The 19,563-nt window shown below is 40.0% G+C and overlaps 1 protein-coding gene across 2 annotated transcripts in view; it reads right to left on the minus strand.

The window, feature by feature from the left end:
* Positions 1 to 3,688: 3,688 nt before the first annotated feature.
* LOC147873084 (neuropeptide F-like) overlaps positions 3,689 to 19,563 on the minus strand; it is a 102,634-nt gene continuing 86,759 nt past the window's right edge. For both annotated transcript variants that reach the window (XM_087352966.1, XM_087352965.1), the window contains 3 exons: positions 12,088 to 12,198; positions 7,971 to 8,022; positions 3,689 to 4,610 (listed from right to left, as the gene is read on the minus strand). In XM_087352966.1, coding sequence (XP_087209092.1) covers positions 4,563 to 4,610; positions 7,971 to 8,022; positions 12,088 to 12,198 — 211 coding nt within the window. In that variant the 3' untranslated portion in view covers positions 3,689 to 4,562. The remainder of the gene's footprint in view (positions 4,611 to 7,970; positions 8,023 to 12,087; positions 12,199 to 19,563) is intronic.

Consider the following 19,563-nt stretch of genomic DNA (forward strand, 5'->3'; position numbering starts at 1 on the left):
GCTTCCTTAAACAGTTTTAATTGACAATTGTAGCGTATAAAGTATCCTTTTGAGGTTTAAATTGCTGCTGTAAAGCTAAAAAGGTATGAATCGCCAGAAATAGATCAAATTCCGGCAGCATTGATTCAAGCAGGAGCTGAAACCTTACGTTCTGAGTCCCATAACTGCTGTGGAATAAGGAAGAATTTGTCTCAGCAATAAAGGAAGTCTAAAATTGTACCAATTTACAAGAAGGGCGATACAACTCACTGTAGTAAATATCTAAGCATATCACTGTTATCAATTTCATATAAAATTTTATCCTCTCTCAAGGTTAAGTTCACACGTAGACGAAGTTATTACTAATCGTCAGTGGGGTTTTTGACGTAATAGATCAACTTCTAATCAGATTTTTTTATTAGTTAGATACTAGAGAAAAAAGTTGACAGTGGAACCACAGTTCCGGATAATCTGACGTAAATACGTCTCTGTAATGTAATGTAATAATTCTTATATAAGGTAAGTACTTGTGATATTCTGAAACGTTTATATCAGCACAAAATTATCTAATCTACGACTCACTTTTTCTACAAGCGATTCACAGCTCAGCTCTTTCCACAATAACGAAAGCGGATTGTTGACGGCAGTAATGTAACACAACAATGCCGAGTAAACAGATGATGCAACATTAGTTTCTTAGGTCACAACAATTCACGCAGGAGTTCATATAAAAGATGACCATTGTTGTCGGTTTATATTTACACATTGTTGATATGGATCTTACACAACTTCGTTACACTTTTTTGCCGAATGACCCTTCCGTATAGACGTATTTACGTCAAAATAGGCGTTCAATAAGACAGTACATAAGTTATTCATATACTTAAAGAAAGCGTATGATTCATTTAGGAGGAAGTATTGTACAATATTCTTATTGAGTTTGGCAGACCCATGAAACTAGTTAAAATCTATTGGGGGATAACATAATTACCATAAAGACAAATACAGAAGCTATAATTGACGCCAGAAGTAAACACAGAGGAAACTAAATATACGTTGATATCTTGTCACCAGAATACAGGGCATGGAGGAATCGAGGATAACCACAAAATGCCTCACTCAGGATAACTGATCTTCGGGCCAAGATTTGAACCCACAACCACCCGCAGACGAGACCACTCAACTGTGACGTTCGGTGCTACACGAGTAGTTGGTACAGTAACCAACAGGTGGAAGCACGGGATATAACGTAGTTAGTGTTCCAATGGATATACCAATTTGTTCATATGACGACCGATAGGTGACACTACGAAGCCCATATGGCCATTAAATCACAAGTTCTGACGTCATAACTAGAACGTATCGGGTTCTTGAATGTAAATCGTGTTTTTTAGATTTAAAAAAAGCAACAATGGGAAACCGGTTGATGGTTCCTCGCGGCGTAGAAGATGAATAGTCTTTTTTTTTGAAGTCTGCTTCCCATGTGTTTTAAATTTCCTCATGTCCAGGATGTAACGTGATCAATATTCCGATGTCAGATGTTTCTACACTGAATCTGGCGACGTTTCGTACATTTTAGAGTCTGATTGTTCTTGTGTTTGGAGTCTGTTTGACTTAGACTACTTTTGAGATGATAATGTTGCGTCATATTGTGATGATTATAATTGTTTAATTTTAACCGTCTAATCACAATAAAATATTTTATTAAATATTAAAATATTATTACTACAATTAACATTTAATATTTAAAATATATTAAAATGATGCTATTTCTATCGAAATGTTCGATTTACAATTAGAGCATCATCTTTTTTACGACATGTTTCGGTTTTCAATGAACCATCTTCAGGTGTATAATCGATATAAACTCAAATGTAATATGTAATATGTGATAATAAAGTACAATTGATCTAGAAGAGGATAACTGATATTTAATGGACATCTGACGAAGGATTGCATTTAGAATATTACATTTGAGTTTATATCGATTATACACCTGAAGATGGTTCATTAAAAACCGAAACATGTCGTAAAAAAGATGATGCTCTAATTGTAAATCGAACATTTCGATAGAAATAGCATCATTTTAATATATTTTAAATATTAAATGTTAATTGTAGTAATAATATTTTAATATTTAATAAAATATTTTATTGTGATTAGACGGTTAAAATTAAACAATTAGACTACTTTTGTTTATTACTGTCGCAAATAATACTTCCCACTGGGCGAGCATTCGACAATCCGACGTCCATACTGAAGGACGGTTAGAAACTCTTGAAACCAACGTCGAACTGCCTATCCGACTTATTCTAGAATATACACGCGTAAATATGGAACAGATACGGAATTACACTGACAGAGGAAATCCGTAGCAACTTATAGAATTATTTGCTTTGGGTCCGTGGATCTGTAACATGGCGGGAGATGGTTTCAGGTTTTAAGATGACTGTGGCTCTCCTCAAACTTTGTCGGAAATGTCTGCATTTCACGATTGGTAAATTTTTTTACAGCGTATTAATATCATATCATAAATCAATGTTTCATATCCCAGAGTAAAATATTTCATCTTCTGAAGAAAAAAAATGTCACATCGACAACAAATTCAGTATTTATCCTTGTTATAAAACATTCTTACCTGACACATGAAATTATGGCCGTCAGCGACACTGTTTTGGGACTTTTACACGCTGGATACAGCGATTTTACAGCATATTTCACGTAACTGAACTGCGACACGTAAATTTCTGTTGTTTTGTTTTTAATTTTAGTGCTAACTGTTCGTTATTTCATAATTGATTTCAAAAAACCTGTGTCACTCTTCTTAAAATTGAATATCATAATTGAGTAACGCTTATCGTGTACCACCAAGCAAATGTAAATGTATTTCATACCCGTGAAGACCGTTTGGTGGACATCGATAACCATCGCGAAGACAAAGACCGAGACTTTGGATTTGCATACCGACATCTCAAAACCCTTCCCTGGGAGTGAGGGTAGGAACCGATTCCACATGATTCCATCAATAGCTTTATCGAAGGCCCGGAATTATCCACCGGACATAACCGAAAGGCATTGTCAATGGGTGATAAACTGGTGACCTGTTGATCTGGGCTCACCCCGACAAATATCTGTCTACGACCTACGGCCTTCAACATCTTAAAGCGTTCAACAAGAGGGCGAAGGCCTGTTAAGTCCCACTGGCGAATTTCGCGGGGTTTCAGGAATAATACCAACCTTGACCAGAGGAAAGTTACCCAAATGCGGGAAAATTTTCTGTAAGACCGTAGATGTTGATAACACGTAATCTGTGTTATCCAGGGACATGTGAGGACATTTACCATTTATTTGTACGTAAATGTGCCCAGATTCTTGCACGGGTCCCTGATGAAGGAAGAATTTAACACGTGTAAGAAGTTTACATGTAACTTGTTCTGAAAACCTGAAGTGGATGATGGTAATTTACGGGAGAGAAATATTAAAAATGATTTTATAAAATTCGGTATGGCCTAAATCTGGTTTACAACAGTGTTCGATGACGCGAATACAGAACTAGTTCCAAAGCTTCGGCTCTTACGAAACGTCTGCAACTACTCGACCAGCAGAGACGCTGTCAGTGTCTCAAAAGGTCAGTACAGTGATTGGGGGGGGGGGGGACTAAGGGTACATGGGAAATGCTGAAAATTCTTCAATATTGAAAGAACAAACATCACAGGGGAAATTTGTATTTTACTCGGACGACAACTGTTTACAATAATATGGGACTAACATATCATTTTCTCTTGGAAAGAGATGTGTACACACACACACGCACACATATGAATCGATGATTTCAGAAACAGCGTAATTTTTTTTTTATAAGACTGGAATAATTTGGCTCAAGATCAGTTCGTTATGTCCACGAACTGATAACAAAAGAAAATTATTTAAATGTTATTCCTGTCCAGTGTGCGATTTAGCAACACCGGACATGACGGCCATATCCAGGACATTTATTCTGAAATTTTATACGAAACAATCCTTATTAAAGTGAAGTGCTAACCTAACATAACATAACCTAACATAACCTAAACTAACCTAACCTAAACTAACCTAACTCAACACTTTCAGATATTACTAAAGAATAAAATACGTACATAAAACTACGTCCCTCAAGCAGTAATGAAACAACTTAGTAACAATAATAATAATATATGTACTAAGTCAGCGCAGAAAACATTACAAATTTAAAACATTTTTATGAAAGATTAACAATGAATTTTCTAAATGTACGTACTTCACATTAATGCAAATAGCAATTCCATTAACACTATTTTCCCGAAACTTCCGATATCAGATTTATTTTATACCCGAATTCATCGATTCATTTATGTACACTATTACCAACTTGTGAATGTTTCACAAAATTTCCCTTTTCTGAACAGAACTAACGAAAGTTTTGCATTTAGTTACCAATGCAGTTTCAAGTTAGAACACTAAATTACGAAGTATTTCTCAAGAAGAAGAATAATAAGAAGAAGTGATAACACTGTGGTTCTTGCGAGGAGCGGTGTGCTGCGTCACCTTCTGGCCTCCAGCGTCTCTCACCTCCTACTGGCGATGCGCCGCCAAAGTCTGTCGCTGGAATCATCCTGAAACAAAAGAAATCAAACGTGCGTCAGTTTTTAATTTTAATAAGTTCTGAGATTCTCACAGTGGCGTGTTCATTTTCTGGGTTGTAATACCGTATGGGCTTATAGACAGACACCCAGGGACTCGAAGGATCTTGCATGTGGGCTGAAGATGCAGGCAGCATGTTCCTCCGAAACGTTGGTATCGACGTTATATATCGTCGCAAAATAGAATATAAATACGTAACCACCACGAGGGACAAAAGTGACTTGTGTTAAACTTCTCTTTGATGCTTTTCGACGGAAGATATAAGAAGTTTTTTGATGTGGAATTTAAAGGGGATAGAGGAAACGAGGTTTGATATTAAAAGAGATTTAAGAAAGGCAATTAGAAACAGAAAATACACACAAATATCATGTTTTTACATAAACTATTGAAGAATATTTAAAATAAACGAACTCCCGCAAGTTGGGTGTTTGTGGGGTTGCTTATTTATTTTATCCCGTTCGGAACGAAAACTTACATAAATCCGTCTACTGACTTTTCCACGTCTCTCGGTCCGTTCCTCTACTGTATAAAAGAATCTCGGGAGCAGGCGATTTGTCGACACAATCTAATTTATTTCGGTACAAATCGGACAACATTAAAATTTACCTTTCGAATTTCCTCGTGCATTCCAAGCGTAGATATTTGTAACAGCGAAAAATACCTCCAAGAAGAGCTTTTTTATAAAGCTGAATAAAAGATTTTATGAAGATTTCTGTCTTCTGGGTTGTTGCGCTGTGTATTCTGGTCGATGTTAACCAACGTTTCAGAGGTCATACTGCCTCCATCATCAGAGTATGAAGATTTCTGTCTTCTCGGTTGTTGTGCTGTGTAGTCTGGTCGATGTTAACCAACGTTTGAGGTCATACTGCCTCCATCATCAGAGTATGAAGATTTCTGTCTTCTCGGTTGTTGTGCTGTGTAGTCTGGTCGATGTTAACCAACGTTTCAGAGGTCATACTGCCTCCATCATCAGAGTATGAAGATTTCTGTCTTCTGGGTTGTTGCGCTGTGTAGTCTGGTCGATGTTTACCAACGTTTCAGAGGTCATACTGCCTCCATCATCAGAGTATGAAGATTTCTGTCTTCTGGGTTGTTGCGCTGTGTAGTCTGGTCGATGTTAACCAACGTTTCGGAGGTCATACTGCCTCCGTCATCAGGGCGATGAGTATGAAGATTCCTGTCTTCTGGGTTGTTGCGCTGTGTAGTCTGGTCGATGTTAACCAACGTTTCGGAGGTCATACTGCCTCCGTCATCAGGGCGATGAGTATGAAGATTTCTGTCTTCTGGGTTGTTGCGCTGTGTAGTCTGGTCGATGTTAACCAACGTTTCGGAGGTCATACTGCCTCCGTCATCAGGGCGATGAGTATGAAGATTTCTGTCTTCTGGGTTGTTGCGCTGTGTAGTCTGGTCGATGTTAACCAACGTATCAGAGGTCATACTGCCTCCGTCATCAGGGCGATGAGTATGAAGATTTCTGTCTTCTGGGTTGTTGCGCTGTGTAGTCTGGTCGATGTTAACCAACGTTTCGGAGGTCATACTGCCTCCGTCATCAGGGCGATGAGTATGAAGATTTCTGTCTTCTGGGTTGTTGCGCTGTGTAGTCTGGTCGATGTTAACCAACGTTTCGGAGGTCATACTGCCTCCGTCATCAGGGCGATGAGTATGAAGATTTCTGTCTTCTGGGTTGTTGCGCTGTGTAGTCTGGTCGATGTTAACCAACGTTTCAGAGGTCATACTGCCTCCGTCATCAGGGATTTTATTTATACACAGATGGACTAATATCAAGGCGCAGGTCCTTGCCAGTCCCCGTACGTGTCGTGTGTCCAACAGCTATCGCTCGGAACTGAGTATCTACAGGCAATAACAGATACTAGACGACAGCGTTGATACGCTACGCGGTTAATTTACGTATCTTTGATTCAGTCTTCAATAAGGCAAAGGATTGGAGTAATAAGAATTTTGTTTATAATGGCAAATAACTATCTGAAGATGGAAGCACATTCACTGCCGAAACGTCGTGTATGTGCTGCACGTAAGAAAACAAACGCTGTCCAATTTAATATCTGTATAATAAATCAACTATTGTCAGGAATATTTACAGGAGAGTGGGCGTGCGAATTCATCTGCTTTTTATCTGTGGCTGGGTAAAGCAGATGATGTAGTGTGGCGTCTCGACGCCCGATGCTTACGACGCACGGCAGCCCTGCTTCTGGTTTACGATTGTACTGGAGATGACAGAAATTATTACACTCGTAGCTCGGCCACCTGAGTTTGTTCTTGTCATTACAGAACGGCCTTAATGGAGCGTTCGCACATCCAACTCACTCCCTTTTCGATCTACTCCTCGCCTAACTTAACGACGCTCTTCAATTGTTTATCTAATTCAGATTGTCCAGACTCACGGGCACTTATTTTCTCTACTGCTTCCTGACCGGAGCTTACTTTATCTTCGACAACACTTACGCTCTTTTAAACTTTTTTCTGTCCTGCACGTACGTCGAAGCTAATTTATCTTTGCAGGTACTCACGTAAACATTTAGCTCTTTTAAATAAAGCCGGGTCCATCTTCAACCGTTATTCTCACACCAGCAGTAAATACAGACTGAAGATTGTTTAAAATTAAATAAAATTCTTTGAGTTTTTCTTCCTTCTAGTGCTAATTAAAATCCTTAATTTATCATAATTTGTTCGTAATGATTGATTAAAATGTGGGAGGTTTGAATGGGACACCTTGTATTCCAAAGACTGTTACAATTAATTTAATAGTGATTATTGCACTGTAAGCGACGGAGCTGATGTAGGATTTTAAGCATTCGTTGGATTGGATTTGGTTAGGTTAGGTTACGTTTGGTTACGTTAAGTTAAGTTGGGTTGGATTAGGTTAGGTTAGGTTAGGTTAGGTTTGGTTACGTTAGGATAAGTTGGGTTGGGTTAGGTTAGGTTAGGTTACGTTTGGTTACGTTAGGATAAGTTGGGTTGGGTTAGGTTAGGTTAGGTTACGTTTGGTTACGTTAAGTTAAGTTGGGTTGGATTAGGTTAGGTTAGGTTACGTTTGGTTACGTTAGGATAAGTTGGGTTGGGTTGGGTTGGGTTAGGTTAGGTTACGTTTGGTTACGTTAAGTTAAGTTGGGTTGGATTAGGTTAGGTTAGGTTACGTTTGGTTACGTTAGGATAAGTTGGGTTGGGTTAGGTTAGGTTACGTTACGTTTGGTTACGTTAGGATAAGTTGGGTTGGGTTAGGTTAGGTTACGTTTGGTTACGTTAAGTTAAGTTAGGTTAGGTTAGGTTAGGTTAGGTTAGTTTAGGTTAGGTTAAATTTAAATTTTACTTACAGGAGCAAGGTCTTGGTCGTTCACAGGCCTCAAATCTGCCCTCTTGCCGAACCTGAAAAGAAAGCAACAAACGTTTAAGAGTTTTTGTAATTCAAGGACGAATTGTCATTTGCGAATACATTATCAATATGTACATACATGTTGATAGTTCTTATACTATTTTATTATTAGTTGTTCATATTTTCAAAATTATATGGTTCTTACTAATGAGAGAACAGTTTTGATAAGGCTGGGTGACTTCACGCGTATCATCAAAACTTTTAGTGTTGAACAGTACACAGATAAGTAACCTAACCTAACCTAACCTAAACGTGCATGAGACCGAATGGCGCATTTGCGTGTACTGAAGGAAAATAAAAACAGAACAAGCTAAAGAAATACTAAATGTGCATTGCATTTGAGATTTCTTTCAAATTTTTTTAAATTTTTTTTTTAGTTTATTTAATGAACCTGAAAGCAGAAATGGTTTTACTTATTGCTTCGAGAACTCGTAGAAATAAAAGGCAAAGAGGAGAAACTCATGTTTAATTCCATTGTTTGTCTCTTTCCATATAAATTATTCAATAAAACTGCTTTTCATTTCGAAATAATTCTTGCGGAAGGAGATCAATTGGAAGAAACGTTAGATTTTATCGTAAATAATTTTCGCGTCACTAAGAGAGACGCGCGTATTAAAGAACATGTGCGTTCCTTCAGCTGGCCCCAGTTGCTTCTTATATTGACAACGCTGTGACGCATTCAACCGCCGACAGAATACACTAGTTTCAGAGAGGACAACTGCTTTCACTCTTTGGCCTGATAAGTTTCGGGGGTCGGAGGGTTTAATGAGAAATATTCAGTACTTGGAAAGCGTAAAGTGTTATTCGTAGTGACTGAAGATAATTTCTACATAAACCAGAAGACTGGAGAATACAATTTATAACTTTTGACAAAATATATTCCTTCCTCGTAACCAGTTGTAGGCTGTGTTTAAGTATAAGTTGAGCTTAGTTAGGACCATATATTATAAGTACCCCAATTTTAAGTTTGAAATGCATTCTGTATAGTAAGTATGAGAGAATGTAAGTGGACTTAGAGCAACGTTACTAAGCAAAGAATGTAAAAAACTGTTCACACGCTTTTCTATTTGTCCGATTTTAGGTTTGCGGGCGTGGCCAAGACTTAAATAATTTCCAAACCCTGGCAAGTGGAATGCCATCACTGAAATTCAGAAATTCTGAAGGGCTGAGACTCGGGGAAAACACTTCTGTGGTCAATGTCTGACGGCGCGGTAAAACACTACGCTCCGGAATGAGATTTGAATCCGGGAACTTTCGAGAGGCCACGAGGTCACAGGCCTCCATCAATATAACCCAGCCCCGATCTCAGTGTCGCCGTACACTCGAACGGAAAGATTTGTCACTTAAACGCCGTCAACATCAATAAATGTATCCGAGACAACTGCAGAATCAGTGCTGATAAAATTATGTCGCCGATTATGAATTAGTTGTTGAAAGAGGCCACGTAGGAATTACTTTTTGGCACGGACGAAAATATTTCATTGTGAAATATAACGTGAGTCTGGATAAAACGCATTTTAAAAGAGGACAGTACACACAAAGCAAGATGCATCTTTGTACTACGTGATTCCTGTGCCAAGACTTATGATAGAATTGTCTTTCACGTCTGTTGTTAGTTGAGAGCCTAATATTTCCTTAAGTTACCTGAGTATCTGTTATTTCTTGACGTCAAGACTTACGTGAACAAGATAAGAGGCTGTGATCCGTGCTCATTACGACCCTGCATGCAAAAGTGTTCTTTGCAAATTGTGAATTATGAATATTACTAGTTGACATGAAAAATACATTATTATTATAATATGACTACTACGCGTATTTTACAGCCAGTTTAATCCACATAACCTTAGACATAGCACTTCGGTGACGGAAAAGAAAATTATTTTCTCGTCGATATAGGCCTTACTCATGGACTACGTTATATTTATTTCATATTAATAAAACAAACGAGCGAATTACAATCCAATATACAGGGCTAGTCTAAATGATGTTCCCGATTTGAAACACATGTTACTTAAGTTTAATGAAATTCAGATGCACAAAATTGGTACCGATGGAAAGAGAAACTATCCAAGTTTATGTTGGTACACTTCGCGGCCGCGTAGTATCACTGTTCGCCGCCAGGGGCGATATGAGAGAAAATGGCTGCCATCGTTAACAGGGGAGACTTTTGTGTCCTGGATTTATACGTTCACCGGACCTGACGCACTGTGATTTTTTTCTTTGGGGGTTCGTCAAAGATAGATGTTACCTTTATCACAGAACTTGCTTGATCTGCGAGCGCGTATCACAGCAGCCATTGCAGTAATCGATCATGATATGCCGTAACCCGTCTGGGAGGAACTCGACTACAGGATGGATGTGAGCCGAGTTACCAAGGGGGCTCACATTGAACACATGTGATGTACCAAAACAAAACTTGGAGAGTTTCTCTTTCCATCGGTACCAATTTTGTGCATCTGAATTTCATTAAACTTAAGTAAAATGTGTTTCAAATCGGGAACATCATTTAGACTAGCCCTGTATTACTTATCATAATTTAACCCAACATTCATAAACGTGGTTTATAGACCTTGTTTCCTTTTTCCACCGATGTGTTTATTAGACGAAGATAGGAACTCGACTTTGTATTTTGCAGTATCACCAATAAATGCAATGTACGGCCCACGATGTACGTTAAAAGTCTCTTAATTTGTAAATTGCAAAGAAAAAAAAACATTTCTAAAAGGTGACGTCAACCATCTCACTTCGACAACTTCTAACTACACATCGCCTGATTTGAATAATACGTCAATACAATCAACAAATACGGTTAAACCTATTCTACAGCTCACTATACGCGTGCGCACGCGATAAGGTCATGTGACCGAATGCCAGCCAATTAAATAATTATTGTATCGCGCAGCCGCCATGTTGCTGTTTTAAAATTGTATATCACTGTATTGCCAACTGCCAATTCAATCTCACAAGTTGATTTCTCAGCAATATTCTTTTTACAGACTGCAGTAAACTGGAAAGTACGCCAAGTTCTACACCAAACTAATCCAAATTCGTCGAGTGACTGTTCAGTCGAATCATTCGGACAGACGGACGGAAGGGAGGAGAAAATTGCATAAAGGGCAGTTTTAAGATGTCTGTCTTCTGGGTTGTTGCGCCCTGCAGTCTGGTAGAAGTTTACTGACGTTTCAGATGTCCTTGCTGCCTCCATCATCAGGGCGAAACAACCCAGAAGACAGCCATCTTCAGACTCACCTCCGAGAAAATAGAATCAAATCTTACAAAGAGCAATTTCTAGTCATCTTCAGGTTTGTGCTGACCAAACCAGGACAAGGACGAGGAGGGTTAGGTTTGCTCTGTGCATGGGAGAAATGTTAAATGAGAGAAACATTTTAGTCGGACACCCGGAAGACCTCCTCTGAAAACCCGTTGAAATGAATATCAAGTGAAGAGTTTGGGGAAATGTAGACTGTACTTATCTGCCTAATGACAGTAGACACTGGCAAGCTCTTGGAGAATATATTAAGTAATCTTTCGTCTGTATAAGGCACACAGGATTTCCTGTTTATATGAGGGACACACTTCTCATCAAGAAGGTCATTGCCACACGGAGATAATTAATTCTTAAGTGTTCTTCATGCTGTGTCGACAACCATGTACACCTTATGGGCCCGTCCGTCTGTCTGTCTGTCGCGTATCTTCAGGAAGGTAACCCACTGTCATCGTTAATCCACCCCTTTTCCTATTCTATCCGAGGGCCACAGGAGCCAACGAGTCTCTCCCAAAAGGGCTTTCCCATCGACGAGGCTCTTTGGGACACCATCAGGTTATGCCCCTCCCACCCCCGATGTTTAGGTCCTCTGAGGATTTAACCGCTGAGGTTCTACCAAATGGGGAAAAATTTCTTTTTGGAATAGCATTCATCAGAATATTTTTTAAAGAAAATATAGTACAAAGTAAAATGTGGGAAAGGATTATCAATAAGATCGTAGTTTGATCGAACAACGTAAGAACACGGTACTCATGCCATTTCTGCTTTAAGGATGCATTTCTGTGTCACTCACCTCGGGCGGGTGCGCGGAGAGTAAAAGCGATCCAACTCCTGCAGTTGCAGCATTTTCAACGCATTCTCCACCCTCGAGAGCTCGTGCTGACGGCCAGACTCGCTGCGAGGGCTACCTGCCACCAGGGGCTACACGTTAGAGGGCATCTATCGCCTACACACACTCCGAATTGTTTGTTACATTCTTTCGGGATCTTAACACAGACTAACTAACTACATGGCTTATGGAACCCGAAGGTTCATCACCGAACTAACCAAAGCCCTCCACCGGACCCTGTCCTGGGCCAACAAAATCCAGTCTCCTTCAACTCCTATCTCCCATAGATCCCGCCTGACATTATCCTCCCATCTACGTCTAGGTCTCCCCAGCGGTCTCTTCCCCTCAGGCTTCCCAAATAGTGGACCCAACCAACCAGATGGCTTACGGAACCCGAAGGTTCATCACCGAATTAACCAAAGCCCTCCACCGGTCCCTGTCCTGGGCCAACAAAATCCAGTCTCCTTCAACTCCTATCTCCCGTAGATCCCGCCTGAGATTATCCTGCCATCTACGTCTAGGTCTCCCCAGAGGTCTCTTCCCCTCAGGCTTCCCAACCAATACCCTCTTGTCCCATCCATGCGCGCTACATGCCCCGCCCATCTCATTCTTCTCGACTTAATCACCCTGACAATACTGGGGGAGGAGTACAGATTTTTAAGTTCGTCATTATGCAGTTTTCTCCACGCCCCATCGTCTTCTCTCCTAGGCCCAAATATCCTCCTCAACACTTGCAATCTGTGTCCCTCCCTCTGAGTGAGAGACCATGTTTCGCACCCATACAAAACAACAGGCAAAATTATTATTTTATATATTTTAATCTTTAGGTTCTTAGATAAAGGACAAAAAATTTTGAACTGAGAAGTAGAAGGCATTTCCGGAATTTCCTCATGAATATAATTTTGATTTGTTATTCTTAATTGGGTTGAAATTGTATCACAAGTGGAGTTTACAGTGAGAGGCTTGCTGGTTGCCTCACGAGTGGCCTTTGTTTCAATAAAAAGCAAAGTTTGGGAGCTGCCAAAGGAAAAAGTGGGCGCAAGGACTGAGGAGACGTGAGAGGGGAACGTGATGATGATGACAAAATGACGACAGTGTGGTACAGACGGTCCTCTAACTCACGACCTCGTAATACTCTCGGGTATTTCAGTAACTTAAGGAGAATTTAAATAAATGATCGCTTATGACGTATATCAGTTACGAAGTTCAGCTCTGAATTTGATTTCGGCTATCGATAAAGTTCTCTATAGAACGGATTTAGCTGAGGCTCCTCAAGAAAGTGGAAGGTTCGCTCGCCGGATTAAGAAGCAATGAGGAGGAAGTTTGTCGGACTTTTGAAACGATCAGTTACAGAATCGTGCGCGTTTAAACACACGTAAGAATAATTCACTTGGAACGGGAAAACATTTGTTCATATTTTCCGACCACGCAATCAACTATAATTTCACCTACGCGTGTTTGGACCGATCTATTACTTATTTAAAGACTCGGAGCGAGTCACTTACCAGAAGTTTTCTGGAAGGGATGGCAGTAGACCGCGTACAGTACACATCAAATGAAATGTCATCACGTTATGTAATACAGGAAATTCGATTTTACTAAACTACACATCACTAGACAATTAATATTGCAGAGAGTATTAGATAATTTTATCTTAATATGTTCGTGCGAAATAATGACGTCACTAGTCAATAAAATAAAATGTTTTCAAACCACATCATCATCATCTGTGGCTCTACAACCCAGGGTGGGTCCTGGCCGCCTCTTTTGGAGGTGACTTAATCTATTTAGACTCCTTGGATGAGGGATCGGCCCGTCGCAAGGCCTCTACCTGTACACAGGACAGCACAATCATGGCTTGAGTGGGATTCGAACCCACGGTCCCAGTGACCTAGCGACACAAGGCCCACGCCTCAGACCGCGCGGCAACTGTCAGCGGCCTTAAAACCACCTACTTGCTGGAAACACAGTGACAATTGCCTAAGCTAGTTCTAAGTTACTTACTGAAACGTTGAAGGGATAACTCGTAGGTGACATGGGCAGAATCCGGCCCGTGGACCGTAGTTTACAGATCTGATTTTCATTAAAGCTTGTAAAAAGTGTGCAGTCTATTAAAAACAAATGGAGGTTTAACTCATGCATATTCAAGCAGCGACCTCTTCCTTTTTCCTAAAGAAACTTTCGTCGATCAATTAGCACGTCTCTAGGACGCAAGATCTAGAACCACTGGCCCTCCTCAGTGCACCACACTCGAGCACAGCACTTCTAATCGGCCAGGGCCTTGACGATTCATGCGCCAATGACGTGAATGAACTTGAATTTTGCTTTGGGCCAAAGGTTCTGATGTGTTTGCAGGGTGACTCTGTATTTTTGTGGGGTGGGGGGGGGGACTGTCGTGAAATAAAATGCGGTCCGAGGCTGGCAGTACCAGACGTATAAGTCGACAAGTAGAACTCGACGTTGAAGCCATGAGATCTTCTTGAATTCCGTCCTAAAAACATTGCCTCTTACTCAAAAGTTCTCACCCTTGGAATCTCCATGGTACGTATTTGATGATATGAGTGTGTTATGAGTGACACGAGCTAAGAAATATTTACGATTCAAGGAATACAAAACATCAGAAAACTATGAGACAACTGAGAGTCAGCCTTTGTTTCTACATGGTATATCAGGAAGGTTGTGCTCATGCGCAAATGGGTACTTCAGTTCAGAAAGACGGTTTATGGAGTCCAGGACTGGATTATTTCCGGAGCCATCAGGTGGTCTGTTCACTACGAAGATTAATAACTGACTTTGGGCCAGCTGCGTCGAATGGCAGACAATTCATTCACAAGCTCGTGTTAAACGGTCAGATTAATAAAAATTTTGCAGGTGGTAATTTAATTATGTGCCAATAGCATAGCTTGAAGATCAACGGAATTATTCATAATTCGAGGAATATTTATTTATGGCACTAACTAACCAAAATACACTTCAGTGACCGCTGCACTTTAAAATGAATTACCTGAAAAAATATGCGAGGTTTTAATTTTCAAAACACAGGGGTCTAAATAAATTAACAAGAATTTTCGTAACTCCTATATAAAAAAATCCAAAAAAGACGGATCTTCAGCGTTTGTCACTAAATTCTTGAAGCGATGAGTAGGAAAAGAGGAGTTCTTTCTCTCGACGAGATGGGAGCGAACTCTTACAGCCCCAGTTTAAATTCAACGAAATTTCATTCCCAAGAAGTAATTCATAACCGTCTTGACAGAGAAATTGAAAAACTTCCCGCGTGTAGTCAATTGTTTTCGAACAGCGCGGTCTTCCGAATTGCCTATGCAGTCGATTGTTACGGCGATCTCAAAAATGTGTCAGTGCAGAGGGACAGGACGTTGGAAAGGAGTCATAATTCGGTCATTCAGATACGTATAAGTTTCGTGTAAACAAAGAATGTCCATCTTAACCTTGATAAACACAAGATCGCCATGTTCACTGTTTCTTGCGCCTTTTTCAATTGTCAAATAAGAACAGGCCTTATTAACATTTTGGAAACACAAGGAGAAATTTTGCCTCATAATAATTAAAAACTTAGAATTTGTTACTTTAAATGGAAATGCGATTCATTAAATAAGATTTTATTTTGATTTCGAGTTTATTTCGTCTGTGTCTAACAGACTTCAATGTGTGAAATGCTCGGATTCATAATTTCTCCAATCCCTAATCCAGTTTTAATAAATGCTGAGAAATTATTTCTTCTGATTTTACATGTTTGTCAATAGTCAGTTGTGGGCGTTTTAAAATGCAACTTAAATCCATAAATACACTTTTTATACGATAGGCGGAAACAGAGGAAAAGATATTTAATTACTCAGAGTCGCTTTTTGAATTTTAGTTAATTGAAACTTTCCACGACGTAAAAACTATTCTGTGAATTAGGAGTTAATACCCGACTTAATTTTAAGTGTATCTACAAAGCGATTTTCTACTAAAAAGAAAGGTAAATATTAGATTTTTATTAGTAAATATTGAAGGAAGCTGTAAAGAAAGAGATGAAAAATCTTGCGTTGAATTCAGCCGACAATTTGTAGGAGGAAAGGCGACAAATGAGATTAGCGAGGATAAATTTTTACGGGAATTCAATAACAGTTTAAATAAAGGAGATACATATTGAAAAGATCCTTATATTTAATAAGCAACTTCGTTATTACAATGCAGTGTACGTCTTTCGCCATCAAAATATGTTCGTAATATTTCGTGGGCCTAAATATTTTAGACAAAAGGAATTATACAAATCTAGAGTTAATATTGTCGAAGGTAAGAATTATTGTCAGCTCGGAGATACCCACAGGTTATTCAATATATTTATGGTAAAATATATTTAACCAGGTGTTAAATGTTCGGGGTGGTCGTAACATTGCGCAGACAGACATACACAAGGCCGAGCAGTTAGCGTCAGAACCTAATTAAAACGTGTTTAAGCGAAACCTCTAGCAAAATTTGCGTTAGACATTGCAAAATAAGCATTATAAACAAAAGTTGACCTTTCAAGCTAAGCCCGAGTGAAAGGAGTGTGATAAATTGTTATTTAGGAAGAGAATTTTGATTCGATGGATGACTGAATGTCGTACCCAGAAGAGGTCCAGTCGCCTCGGCTGATGGTCTCTGCGAATTGGGGGGATGAATCACCTTGACCTTGAGCCTCGATATGTTTGGAAGGAGACAGAGCCCCTTTTTCTTCGAGGGGGCGAAGACCCACACTTTGAATCCGCGGTTGCTGTGGCTTTGATCTACACTTGTGATATTTCCAGTTATTAAAGTAGTTTTAAATTATAAATATACTTTTTATAAACGAAACATAAACTTATCAAAGATGCTGGTATTTCAAATTTCCATGAGACGAAATAACATTTTTATAAAGTTACTGGTTCATACTTCAAATCTGTACCAGAATATACGAATTAAAACAATGAGAATCCGTCAACGTGTACATCGGAGACACAGGTAGACGTTTTGACGTCTGATTTCAGGAAGTTATAATAGTCAGTTCGTTTTTTATTTACCAAATATTTATGTTGGAGAGTAGACGATGAAATGGGAAATTTCGACTGCGCTGACGAAGCCTGGGACAAGCGATAAACGCCCTTGTCGTCTCTGTCAGATTCTATTGCAGGTAACGTGAAACATAAGAACTCGTTCTTGTACATTAAGGACATGTCACACAGCGTTCAACGTCACATCTATTGCTTCAAATCTAAGTAAGCATATAATCTTTCTTTATTAAAGTGCACTAAGATCTTCTGGGACAGAGCTCAACATAATGTGTCTACGTTAACATGGCATGTTCATAAGAATATTTGTCGTGTAAAACGGGGCACAATAAACGAAACTGACATCTGGTGAGGTGACAAGGCAACATATACGTTATAAAGAAACAAATCTTATAAGAATTTCTGTTCGTCAATATTCAACTTGGGATATACTACGACGGTATAAGATTTAAATTTAACGTAAGGTTATAAATACGTTTTGTGGAAGACTTTTTAACTCTTTTTTGAGAAGGCAATATGAAGATATCCGTCTTCTGGGTTATTGCGCTGTGTAGTCTGGTCGATGTTAACCAACGTTTCAGAGGTCATACTGCCTCCATCATCAGGGCGATCGCCCTGATGATGGAGGCAGTATGACCTCTGAAACGTTGGTAAACATCGACCAGACTACACAGCGCAACAACCCAGAAGACAGAAATCTTCATACTCTGATGACGGAGGCAGTATGACCCCTGAAACGTTGGTTAACATCGACCAGACTACACAGCGCAACAACCCAGAAGACAGAAATCTTCATACTCTGATGACGGAGGCAGTATGACCCCTGAAACGTTGGTTAACATCGACCAGACTACACAGTGCAACAACCGAGAAGACAGAAATCTTCATACTCTGATGATGGAGGCAGTATGACCTCTGAAACGTTGGTAAACATCGACCAGACTACACAGCGCAACAACCCAGAAGACAGAAATCTTCATACTCTGATGACGGAGGCAGTATGACCCCTGAAACGTTGGTTAACATCGACCAGACTACACAGTGCAACAACCCAGAAGACAGAAATCTTCATACTCTGATGATGGAGGCAGTATGACCTCTGAAACGTTGGTAAACATCGACCAGACTGCACAGCGCAACAACCCAGAAGACAGATATCTTCATACTCTGATGATGGAGGCAGTATGACCTCTGAAACGTTGGTTAACATCGACCAGACTACACAGCGCAACAACCCAGAAGACAGAAATCTTCATACTCTGATGACGGAGGCAGTATGACCTCTGAAACGTTGGTTAACATCGACCAGACTACACAGTGAAACAACCCAGAAGACAGAAATCTTCATACTCTGATGATGGAGGCAGTATGACCTCTGAAACGTTGGTAAACATCGACCAGACTGCACAGCGCAACAACCCAGAAGACAGATATCTTCATACTCTGATGATGGAGGCAGTATGACCTCTGAAACGTTGGTTAACATCGACCAGACTACACAGCGCAACAACCCAGAAGACAGAAATCTTCATACTCTGATGACGGAGGCAGTATGACCTCTGAAACGTTGGTTAACATCGACCAGACTACACAGCGCAACAACCCAGAAGACAGAAATCTTCATACTCTGATGACGGAGGCAGTATGACCTCTGAAACGTTGGTTAACATCGACCAGACTACACAGCGCAATAACCCAGAAGACAGAAATCTTCATACTCTGATGATGGAGGCAGTATGACCTCTGAAACGTTGGTTAACATCGACCAGACTACACAGCGCAACAACCCAGAAGACAGAAATCTTCATACTCTGATGACGGAGGCAGTATGACCTCTGAAACGTTGGTTAACATCGACCAGACTACACAGCGCAACAACCCAGAAGACAGAAATCTTCATACTCTGATGACGGAGGCAGTATGACCTCTGAAACGTTGGTTAACATCGACCAGACTACACAGCGCAATAACCCAGAAGACAGAAATCTTCATACTCTGATGACGGAGGCAGTATGACCTCTGAAACGTTGGTTAACATCGACCAGACTACACAGCGCAACAACCCAGAAGACAGAAATCTTCATACTCTGATGACGGAGGCAGTATGACCTCTGAAACGTTGGTTAACATCGACCAGACTACACAGCGCAACAACCCAGAAGACAGAAATCTTCATACTCTGATGACGGAGGCAGTATGACCTCTGAAACGTTGGTTAACATCGACCAGACTACACAGCGCAATAACCCAGAAGACAGAAATCTTCATACTCTGATGACGGAGGCAGTATGACCTCTGAAACGTTGGTTAACATCGACCAGACTACACAGCGCAACAACCCAGAAGACAGAAATCTTCATACTCTGATGACGGAGGCAGTATGACCTCTGAAACGTTGGTTAACATCGAC

Source organism: Zootermopsis nevadensis, unplaced genomic scaffold, assembly GCF_977971745.1.
Source record: "Zootermopsis nevadensis isolate Lab colony 2312 unplaced genomic scaffold, Znev_1.0 Znev_ptg000021l, whole genome shotgun sequence".
NCBI lineage: Eukaryota > Metazoa > Arthropoda > Insecta > Blattodea > Termopsidae > Zootermopsis > Zootermopsis nevadensis.